This window comes from Otolemur garnettii, unplaced genomic scaffold (genome assembly GCF_000181295.1).
Source record: "Otolemur garnettii isolate 467f Iridium unplaced genomic scaffold, OtoGar3 scaffold00076, whole genome shotgun sequence".
In the NCBI taxonomy this organism is placed as follows: Eukaryota; Metazoa; Chordata; class Mammalia; order Primates; family Galagidae; genus Otolemur; species Otolemur garnettii.
Window position 1 is genome coordinate 5,417,956 of NW_003852471.1, and position 11,712 is coordinate 5,429,667.

Genomic DNA, 11,712 nt, shown 5'->3' on the forward strand with positions numbered 1-11,712 from the left:
GCGCCCGGACGCACAGCCTCCTTTGACCTCCGGCTTCCCACGAACTCAGCCGCTGGGGATAGGCTGGGCCCAGGACCGAAATGCCATCTTCCCTGGCCCAGGTTTCCCTCCCGTGACCTCCGACCTCCCTCAGGAACCCGGGGAAGGGTCTGAGCCCGAGTTGGGGTTGGGGTAGGCTTGGGGCCTGGAGCCTGCGGGGACTGACCCCTGTCCGGGGCTCATGCTTCTAGGCACATCACGCCCCCCGGCAGATTTCTATTATAAACACTGCAGGGACGTTTTTAACCGGGAGTCCCGCAAGACCTGCGCCTCGAGTACCGCCAAGTCCTGTTCAGTGGTCTCTAAAAATTAACAGAAAGATGGAAACCTATCTGCCAATGTCTAGGCTGAGGAACAGCTTTGAACGCCAACTCAGACCCGGAAAGGGCCGGGAGTGGGGCGAGGGGCACTGCTGGAGGGTGCGGGGCTTTGTAGGGGGCTCTACAAGCCCGCCAGCCCGCGATGAGGCCACAGGGGACCCCCAGGACACCCTCCGTCTTCGAGGGGGTCCCCCGTCCCAGCGCAGGATGGGAAGGTCCTGTCTCAGACCTGGCCAGGGCCCACTTTCACGGTCTCCACCCACTCCAAAACAAGCAGTACCTTTGGACTTTCCTCGTGGTTTCCCCCCCACCCCAGAAGGAAAGGGCCAAGAGGAGGGAGAGAAAGAGTCCTCGATATTCCTGAGGACAGCTAAGACCCGGCTTTTCCTAAACACAGTCCTGCTTCCCCCTTCTCCACGTAACCAATGAAGAAGCTCCATCGGCCAAAGCGCTGAACTAGAGTGAGAGGTGGGGAATCCCGCGCCACCCTGCTCGCTCCCGCCCCGCGGGTCCTCGCTCGCTGTCCAGCCAGCGCCTGACCTGCTCTAGAGAGGGTCAGCGACTAGGAGCGACTGTGGATCACGCCGTACCAACCCCTAAAAGATTCCGCACCAAGTGACCCCTCCTTCTGTCCTCCCACAATGTCCCCAAAATAAACTTGAAGGGTGAAAGTATAGGGAAATGAAGGAGAGTCCCTCTGGGGGAAAGAGGTTATTCTATCCTATCCCACGTTATTTTACTTATTACCTGTTCCTTTATCCGTTTGGCATAATCGGATTCTATCCTAGGCGGATAAAAAGAGAGGGGTAAAAGAAGCTCAGTGTTAGCGAGAGACGTAGCCAGCCACAGTCACCCTTCTTAATACCCCTTGGATAGGGTACATAAGAGTACAGCCAACTTTTCTAAGTATACATAAGTGGGCAGGTAGATAGACAGATAGACATTAACCAAAAAGGAACAGGGAAAGAATATCCCGGATATTTTAATAGTAACAGGAACAAAGATGACGCGAACCCCATCAAATGAAACAATACTATTTTCATTCAACTGATCTCAAAGTGTCTTCAATTAATAACTTGGCACTTATTTAAAAGGTTTAACAGAGGTGGAGCCAAAACATTTTGTACTGACAACACGTCATGAGATAACATCTTTTGTTTAAAATAACTTAATACACTAGAAAAAATATGGCAAATATAAATAATTTTGTTTTCATGGAGAACAAATAGTTACAAAGCTCAACCACATATCAAAGTTCAGTTAGAAGAGCTTTTCCTCTTTCTTGTAAACTAGAAGGATTAAAACCAAAAAAACTAAGGAGGCTGGCTAGTGAATTGGGATACAGATTGTTTAGTCCAGCAGTATCCCAGTTTAAATAGCTACTTGAAACAAACAACCAAAGAAAGATTACGTGAAAAGATACACCTATGTGAGATAAAATGCAAATTTGAAAGTCAACCATCAGTTCACACATTATAGCCAAAATAAAACTTTGTTCGTGTATATCAACATATTTTATACAAACCTAGTGCCTGTATCTAGCTGGGTGTTGTTTAAGGTGAAGTGGATGGGATAGAGAGGGGAAAATAAAGCACAGTCCTTAGATTGGACTTCAGGAAACCAGCAAGAGGGATACAAGAAAAGGGGAGTGGCGTGAACTAACACTGGCTGAGTGCCCACTACGTGTCCAGCACCAGGCCAGGCGCTGTCTCTCCATTATTTCATTGGGTCATCTCGTTATCATTTTCCTTTCCCCATATTTTCTGCCTGCTTCTGTCTTCTTAGGACAGAGTGTACATGTTTTTCCTTTCTGACTTTTTTCTTTTGTTCCCCAGAATCAAAGACAGGGCAAAAAATATACGTGGATATACATCAATTTCCAGACGCTTTTCGTATTGTTTTTCACACTGAAGATGAAAGTGGAGTGCACGAGATTAGAGCGGGAATGTGGGAGACATCATCAAAGGAATACAAGGAACATGCAAACCAGAATTTAGGGTCAGCAGTCCGGACAGTTCTGCCATAATAATTTATCAGAGAAATTGTCTGTGGCATTTTTGTGGGTTATTTTTTCTCTCCTCGTTTTTACACTGTCTTCCCTCCTCTTGCTCTTCCATACAGGGTGGGTTTAAACTCAAAGCATCTGATTCAACGTAAAAGGAGGCCCGCCTCTCTTATCAAATGTCTCATATTAACGTGAACTTCGCAGAAAAAGGTCAGTTTCAAAACCTGTGAACTTCCCAGCTGCGCACCTTTTTCATCTTAGTTTTTTTAAATAAGTATACCTCTTCCTTCTGTTTTGCCTTCTTAGCCCATTAAAAAAAGAAACCCATACATTTAACTTGGTAACACTCCCCCGACCCCATTCTCTCAAGATTCGTCTGGGTTATTTTTCTGTATTTTTAAATGTATAAAATACTTTAATTTTTAACTTTTTTTTACTCCTTGACGCTTTCTCCGATTTCAGCTTCTGTCAAATAGCAATAAGAAATATGTTCCCTTTCACCGTTTCTGTCTGGTTTGTCTTTTCTAGTTTTTAGATTTTTTTTTTCTCATTTTTATTGTTAACAAGATTATTTCTATGCAAGAGTCCACCGTTGCAGCTATCTGGCGAGCCACACTTCGCGGTTCCAGCACTCCCTTGTCCAGTCTCTTTCCAGATTTCCCCAAACTCGCTCCTACAAAACCGAATTCTAGGGTCTTGGGTAGGAGAACCAGCAGAAGCCACTGAGCTGGTGCGCCTCGGGGGATTCCGGATCCCGCGTGGAGTCCGGCTCTCCCAGTCCGGGGTGCCAAGGAGACAAGAGGCGGAAAGAGAGCCGAGGGCCGGCTCCGAAGGTCCGAAGAGGGGAACAGAGAAGCAGCGGGCGCGGAGAGCGTGCAGGCTGAGCGCTGCGGGGTGGCGCGACATTAGCATTGGCGTTGGCGTCACAGACCCAGGGCGGCCGCGTGCTTTTTGGCTTTCAGTCTGAGATCCGCGATGCTGGAGTTCTTGCTGGTGGTCTTAGCAGCGGCGGCGGCCGCCACAACCGAGGCGGCGGAGGCAGAGTCCGCGGCCAACGTGGCAAGCGGCAGTCCGAAGGGCGGCGCTGGGAACATCATGTATGGCGCGTGCGCGGCCAGGTGTGGGTGCAGGTGGTGGTGCGCGTGCGCCACAGCGCTGTCCAGCTGCAGCTGCGCCTGAACCTGAAAGGACAAGGGCGTCACGTTGCAATGACTATCCTAGGGTGACAACAGAATAGAAACAGAGCATTAACGGCGTCCAGCTTGGCTCCAAGGAAGATTGGGTTGGGATAGGGGACGGGGAGGGGACGTTTGGCTGCATAACTAGTTCCGAGAGTGACTTTCTCAGCCTGTTACTTAATCTTACAGTGTCACACAGATACTCCAGCACCTGGGCTTATTTCCCTGTAACTCCAGGACCCCTGTCTGCAGCATAAGGCTCTTCCTCAAGAGCTGGGCTGAAAAGGTATATTGGAAAAACTGGCGCTAAAGGCCATCACCTGATCTCCTGCTGCTGCTAGTCACTTCTTACCCCATTTCTAAAACATCCCAGTACCAAGAGAACTACAAAACTTTTTTTTATGTCACTTAGGGAAGTTATCGCATCTTCACCACAACTGGCACAACTGTGCATCAGTACTTCTAAACTTCATGGCCACTGAATTACCTGGGAATCTTGTTAAAATGTGGATTCTGATTCATAAGGTCTAGGTTGGGGCCTGAGATTCTGAATTTCTAACAATCTCACAGGTGGGACTGCTGCTGGCTGGAGGATCACTTCTGAGTATAAAGTCTCCTTTTAAGATCCCTCATCCCTCTTTCTTCAATCATCTTCTCTTATTTCGAAAGTCCAGCATCAGGATATCAGAGTCAATGGCACCAACAGAGCTAAGCTCTCCCTAACATTAACTCTCAATACAAGGGAAGACCAGGTGTCTCCCTAGTTCAGGGGGCTAGACTCTGAGAGCTAATCCATGACATCATAGTCATGCCAAGTAGGAGTCTTGTCTGGCTGAGGATAGGGTAGGTCAGTTGCTGGTCGGGAAAGCCCCCAGGTTTGGAGAGCAGAGAGTTCAAAGTACTAGAATTTCCTAGGAGTTAATCATTGCTGGAGGCTGTCCTTTTAAAATGTTCTCTTAGAGGTATCTTTATGGCTAAGAAAGGGATTGCAGAGGCAGAGTGGTTTTAAGAAGATCAAAAATTCCCTATCTACTTGAGATAAAGCTTTGTTTTCAGAGACAGCTTTAAAAAAAAAAGCATGAATTGAGGGAACTTGTATTTATTTTTCTTTTGTCAGAGACATTTAATGTGACTAAGAGGTATAAAATACCTAGAAAAATATGTAGATGGTTGTCTTAGAAGTATCTTAAGACTAACCTCTGTATTGGATTTGACAAAATCTTAATCAAAAGGCTTTTTCTGTCTTGCTCCATGTGCAATCTTTAACTCATTTTTAAAGAAGCAGTTATTGCCCTTGGGGTTCTGGGGGTTCCCACGAGGACAGAAGGGACTAAGCATTCAGGCCCTTGACATCATATATGTTTTTAAAGGGGAGTGGGTACACTATATCATCTCAAAATTGATTCTCCAACTGCACAGACACCAACATCTGGACTCAGAGACAAGTAAGGTTCAACAGTTCAAGCAAACATGTTTTTATATTTAAAAACAATTGGAAAGTAGGCTGTACTTGCCTGCTGAAATGGCATCCTTAAAGCACCTACATTGACATAGGGTGCAACTCTACAAGCTTCAAATTGGCTGGCGGCCCCTATGAGGACACCTGTTAAAAATAAGGAAACAGAATACCCCTGTTTAAGCTTAATATTTTTAACATTGTTTTCCAGGGTTCCAAATGGCATAAGATAGAACTAATTCCTTTGAAAATGGACTGTTATCTTTCTAAACTGCTGCCATAATTTACTTTAAACTGCCAGACTTTAATACTCTCAGTAACTGCTTTTGGAGAAGATTCTTAAATCAAGGATCACTGTCATCTTTGAGATTTTTTTTTCTGTTGTTACATAACAGTTTTCTACCTCTCTTTTAACTTAATATATAAAATGTTCCTTGTATGAGAAGCATACCTTTATGTAGCTGATTTTCTTGTTTTCTACATTTAGCTCTTCGATTTTGAAACCAAACCTACAAGTTGGAGAGGAAAAATATAAAACCTAGATGTTATGGCTCAAAAATATATTTTTTTAAATTACAAAAGTACAAAGAGAAAAGAATAGTGGTATAGGCAAAAATTTGTAGATATAGCAAGCAATCCTTGAATTATAGAAAACAGCCTCAATTTCTAAAGTTAAAAATGTAAATGAACTAGAAAAATAGATTTCATGAAGTTTTCAAGATAAATTGTTTCTTAACAAATTACTATTAGTCCTAGTTTTATCTTTTCACATAACAAGAGTCCCAAAGGCCTAAAACTCTCCCTGGTACCTGATACCAACCTCAGAATGCATTTAGATGTTTGCCTGGTTAAGACCTGAGAAGAACGTGGTCATTAATAGTCTGTAATAGTAATTAGCTTCATCCTAAAGAAAAACCAAACACCAAAGCAAATAATGATGGGGGTGGTGGTGGTGGGGTTGGAGTTTTAAGGGTGGAGAAAGATAATTAGTGTCATAAAAGCCTCACTACAAAGAAGTTGAGAGTTTAGAATTTCTCTGTTCCCCTGTGCAGCAGAGTGTAACACAGTAGCAGAATAATTGTGTGCTATTATCATGATAATCTAATTTGCTTCTATAGAAAAAGCTACTGCTTGCAGTTAGGATAGTAGGGAAACATCTAGAAAATAGTACTAAAACTTAAACAAATATATTAAGAGAATAAAGAACAACAATAAAGTTTACTTCTTAAAAAAAAAAAAAGAACACTCCATAAAAGAGAGTAGGATATGAATCAAGTAACTCCTAGATACTATCTTCTTCAGGATGTTATTTTATTAAAATAAACTTGCCAACTTTTACAGGCAGTATAACAGGTTTTTAAAAATTAAAATAAACCTTGCTTTCATACTCCAGTTCCAATAATACAGCATATTGATTGATTCACAAATTAATGTTTTTAAAAACGCATGAAAGTAAAATATTGCTTCAGAGGTTTTTACTGGTACGTTTTTGAAGTCAAGTGTCACAGTTAATGTAAATCTTCAAAAATTCCCCTGCTATTTAGTATAATAGAAGGGTGGATTTCATGCCAGGGTGGCATCCTTTGTGTAATTCACATGGCCTGAGGCTTTTTGCCTCTTTTTTCCCCTAGAAGAGTTGAAATTGAGATACTAATAATCATACTGTAATAATTATCATCATGTTTTTAAAGGGTTGCTGAGCCTCTAGAGATCTCAGGGCACACAGTAAAAAGCAAGAAAGGCTTAAAAAGGAAGGCTCTGCTGATGCTGTGATGACCAAGACGGCCTATTATTACTTTTCCCCTACAACGTGACTGCTCTGGTTTTTTCCTGATCCTATTACAAGATTGGGGAAGCCCCATAAGAATTGTGCATAGTTCGCTACAGATGGTGGTCTCTGTGCCCAGAGACCCGAGGAGTATCTGTTACAGTGATACTTTGTAACAGCTGCAGATGTTCGGCCTAAAACTGCTCCATGTGTTCAAACAAATAATAGCCATCATTTTCTCCTATTTTATTTGAGCGGAAATACAATCTGAAACATTTAAATTTTCCCCCCCACAAAGCTAGAAGGATATGTATATATGCATATAATTTTCCCTTTTGCCTATTTTTGCTCTACACTCACCACCACAATCAATAAAGAAAACATGCTCCACTCCTAACTTAACAGGCACTTGCCTGGGGGTCAGGCTGTGGAAACACCAATATTAAAATTTGTGCCTTGTTTTAAAATTCAGTTTCTGCAGTTTCAGGCTGGTTGCCTTCGTTAAGGGAACAAACAAAGAGTGCCCAAACTGCGTTTATTTCTCTGCTGTTTCACACATAGTTTGAGATCAACCGCTAACAGCAGACTGTAAATTTCGGCACTTAACAGTTGCTAATTTTCTTTATAGTCTGTACATCTATAAACCTAATTGGCATATCCGCTTGGCAAACGTATACCCCCAGAGCAGACCTTGAACGAAACCCAACTCGGGCGAGCAAAATACTCCTTGTAACTTTTAAGGCATTCAGAGATAAAACGTTTTCCGTGGGGTATTTTTTTAAGCCTTATAAAAGTAGGCTTATTAGGATTAAACCACATTAAAGCCAGCGCTAGGCGAGGGGGGTGTGGTTTATAGAAACTCTGGGAGCAAGACCCGCACAGCTTTTTTCTGCTGGGAACATATGTTGGGGGGGGGAGGGGGGAGTTACAGGACTAAAATTTACTTTGGAAAATAAGACCGCTAGTAAAGATACCCTTTTCCTTCTCATCTTACACCAGACACTTGAACCAGCACCCTCAGCCTGTGTCCCCAAGTCACCTCTCCAACCCCAGGCATACTTCCTCCCTGGGCCCTCGACCTCGCAGTTGGGTACCTGAACTCGGGCCTCCGACAGCCCCAGCCGCTGGCTCAGCTCCTCTCGCATGAAGGCATCCGGGTAGTGGGTCTCATCAAAAAGCCTCTCCAGCTCGTTGAGTTGTTCCAGGGTGAAATTGGTTCGACTTCGCCTCTGCTTGATTTTGGTCTGGCCTTCGTCCTCCATCCCTTTCGCATCCTCTTTGCGATCCTTCAGCTCCGGGGACACTGAAGGAGGCACCACGGACGGGCCACACGTGCGTCCACGCACACACCAACGCGCGCGCGCGCACACACACACACCGACACACACACGGACAAAAACAGAACAGCAAATCCCGTTACCAGATTTGTCTCAAATAAGGATAGAAAATCCTTCTTTCTCCCCTCGAAATCTTGGTTCCAGTCCTCACACCGCCCAGAGGAAGAAGATCCTGGACTCGCGCATAGGTCAAGTCTGGGTGGCCGCCGGGCGCAATCTCGGCATTCACCCATCCGCCTCCTCCGCAACTGCGGCCTCAGCTCACCACCTCTCTCTCTCTCCCACGGCCCCTGCCCTCCCCAGCACACACCGAAGGCTTTCCATTCACCCTCTCTCGCGCTCACTGTCTCCCAAGCACTCACAGATATCAAAAGCGCCCCGCCGGGCCTCTCACAGAGCGCGTTCTGGGCAGCAGGGCGCGGCAAGGCCACCCACAGGCCTCTCATATCGGCCATTCCTGGAGGGCTGGCCTTTTCTCAGGCCAGCTCTCACCGCCACTGGCTTTCTGCCTTCCGCAAACTTGCTGGTCTCATTTAGGAACAATTGGACGGAAAGGTAGCACTGGGAGAACAAGATCCCAGTGCTGTGTGCCGAAGGGAGCCGTATCCCCCGGCGCCCCGCGTTGCTCCGGAGCTCGGGCCAAACCCTGACGACCGTCTGGTGGGCAGCCAGGTGGTCTGCGTCCTCCCTGCCAGACCAGGGTCGCAGGAGCACAGGCGCCCACGCCATGTTGGCGGCAGAAAGGGTTAGCCGCCCACGCCGGGCCAGAAGGCAGCTAGCAGAACAGCAGCCTCCCGTGACCCGCGAAACCGACTGCTGCCTCCGTCTCTCCTTCTCCCTGGTCCATGGAATCGAAGACCCGACCCTAAACGCTTAACCCACACAGATCAACAGGTTCAAGCGAAACATTCGCGATCCTCCGTTTCTATTGGTTGCTCACAACCTTTTCATGCATCTACCGGCTCCGATGTTTAATAAAATATGCATTTTTCTGCTCTGGATTTGCACAAATCCGTTCCTACTTTCCTTTCCTGTTCTCTTTAAAAAACCAGAGCCCTGCTAGAGTGACTATACAGAGCAAGCCTAGCTGTGTGCGTGTGTGTACAGCCGAGGGGAAGTGATCGGGGCAGCCACCATCAACGTAAGATTCCCCGGGAACCTTTAATTCTTTGCACCCAAGTCAGAGACTCGGGGTTTTTAAGGTGTCAAAACTGAGTTTAGATAGTCGAGGCTGTTTACAGCTCTTCCCAGCGCAAGATCTAGATCAACATGGGTGTTAAAAATCATTTTCTGGGAAGATCTGGTCTGCAGAGAAATTCATACTTGCCCAGAGCTCGGAAATTCACAATTCCAGGATCTGAGTGCGCCTGGGGTTCAGATCTCAATTTAGCTGTCAGGCATATTGGCGAACCCAGGGTCTGGGCTGTGGGTTCACGCGAGGGAGGCTGCACTGAACCCCCTGACAGTTATTCCATCACTTTCCAAATTTAGGAGGACCTGGTGCTGAGTCCTGGAAGGAAGAGTTGCTAGATCTCAGCCCAGCCGGGCATTCTAGCTACGGTGATCTTAAGTGTTGCTGGCATTTCTAGTTCTCCGAGTTCGTTTGTGAACATTTGTCCCTCCTTCGGGAAGAAGGTGGATTACATTATAACAAACATCAGAGGTAAATTTAATAGAAATATATTTCCTGTGATATTGTAGTGAAATTGAAATATGAAAACACACCCTTCAGATTCTGTCAAAGGGGTGAGATAGTTTTGTCTATTACTTGTCATCCCCACCGTGGATGACCCTCAAAGTTTTGAGACTTCAAAGAGAAACATGTCCAAATATCAAGTTGATTAATAGACTTAATATAATCTCTGTTTCGTTCCCAAATTTCCACTTAATGGTCTAAACAGGAACAGACCGTGTTATAAACAACTTAATTGCTTGCTTAAATATGTGATTCTACGCATGCCACATATTTTCTTAATTGGAAAAATATGGCAGTACACCAGTTACTGCAGGCACCAAGTGACAAATTCATTTTATTGTTGAACTCCTTTGAATTGGTACAGGACACTCTACCATTTAGAAAAAGCCGTTTCCTAACTCTTTGCTGGCACCAAAAGATTTTTCCTCTAGAAGACCAGAGTGCTTCCAAACAGTAAATATCGAAAAACATACCACTAAAAAGAAATGTAACCACCTTGCCAGAGAGAAGCTCCGTAGCCTGGACCTTAGTGTGCCTTGGCTTCGTTTTGCCTCCATTGCTCAAAGAGAAAGGGAAGTTTTGGCCCCTGAGATGCAAAGATTCCGGGTCTTTGTGAAGTTGGAGGGGTCCTGATGGCCCCACACCCGGGGGCAACCTGAGGGTGAAGCTTGCCTCTCACTCCCTCTCCCCTTCTCTCTCAGGCCTAGGGAAACTCGCGCTAGATGCGATCCTTCCTCGGCCGCCCGGTCCCGCACCCCTCCCGTAGCCCGGCCCGAGAACTTCCCCGTCCGCCTGCGGGCCATCCCGGGTGCGGGCCCACCCTCCGGCTGGGGAAAAATGCATTTTGGTGGGATGGGGACATCTGGGAAGGGAGCGCACGAACCCCACAATCTCTCACCCCCCCAACACGAGGACCCCACCCACGACCGAGCACACCGCTGGACACCTACCCTCCACTATCACTCTAGCTTCCAAAGCCGGGGTCTAGGGCCCTGTCCGCGTCCCGCCCTCCTCCCCGCTGGGCCTCAGGAAGGCGGGAAGGGGAACCGCGGCCGGGGGTCAGGCCGTTACCCTCCGTGAGCCGCGGGCTGCCCGGCTCCCGGCTTCTCTCGGCAGCGCCCATGTCCAGCTCCCGGACGGGAGAGCGCCCTCCTCCAGCTCCTCCGCCCGCTCCTCCTCCGGCACCTCCTCCGCCGCCCCCGCCTCCGCCTCCTCCGCCGCCGCCTCCGCCGGCCGCCCGGACTGCCGGGCTGCTGCGGTCGTCGCGGCCCGGCTCGGCGCAGCCGCTCGGCTCCTTGGCCCCGCGCAGCGGCCCGCTCTCCAGCACCTCCCGGTACGTGATCGCTTCCTTCTTCTCCTTCACTTTCTGGTCAAAAGACTTGGAGACGAACGCCGTAAGTTCTTCCATCGCTGCCGCCGCCCGTCAGCCCCGCGCTCAACCTCTCCCAGCCGAGCCCCGCTCTTTTTTCCTTCTTCTTTTTTTACTGCTCCAGCCCCCCCAATAATAACACATCAATGGGGCAGGAGGTGGGGGAGGAGAGGAAGGAGGAGGAGGAAGAAGAGGAAGAAAAAGAGGAGAAGAAAGAAGAAAGAGGAGAAGTAGAAGGAGAAAAAAGAAGTAAGAAGAGGAGGAGGAGAAGGAGGAAGAGGAGGAGGGGGAGGAGGAAGAGGAGGAGGAGAAGGAGGAGGAGGAGAGGAGGGGCGGGAGCCGCCGGAGGGAAATGGGAACTGATGCTTCCCTGCCGGAGCGCGCTTGTTCAATGTTAAGATCTTTGACAATTCTTCCTGCGGAGAGTTCAGATCTGATAGCGACGCTGCGCTTGAAGTCTCACTATTTATACTTCCTAAAGGCGGCCCCTTGTTCTGAGTAAATTACCTCCCCTCGCAACTCCTAGCTAGCCCCCTTCCCGGGT

At 47.3% G+C, this 11,712-nt stretch overlaps 1 protein-coding gene across 3 annotated transcripts; it reads right to left on the reverse strand.

The window, feature by feature from the left end:
• Window positions 1–3,285: 3,285 nt before the first annotated feature.
• Window positions 3,286–11,207, reverse strand: SHOX2 (short stature homeobox 2). Of its 3 annotated transcripts, XM_012807820.2 has the most exons (6): window positions 10,871–11,207; window positions 10,273–10,350; window positions 7,861–8,069; window positions 5,450–5,507; window positions 5,057–5,145; window positions 3,286–3,581 (listed from the first exon to the last, which is right to left on the reverse strand). In XM_012807820.2, exons 1-6 carry the CDS (start codon window positions 11,205–11,207, stop codon window positions 3,288–3,290), a joined length of 1,065 nt encoding a protein of 354 aa, XP_012663274.1. In that variant the 3' UTR covers window positions 3,286–3,287. The 3 variants fall into 3 exon arrangements, with proteins under 3 accessions (XP_012663274.1, XP_003794186.1, XP_003794187.1); XM_003794138.3 differs by lacking the exon at window positions 10,273–10,350 and having other exon boundaries at window positions 3,286–3,545; XM_003794139.3 differs by lacking the exon at window positions 10,273–10,350.
• Between the last annotated feature and the right edge of the window lie 505 nt (window positions 11,208–11,712).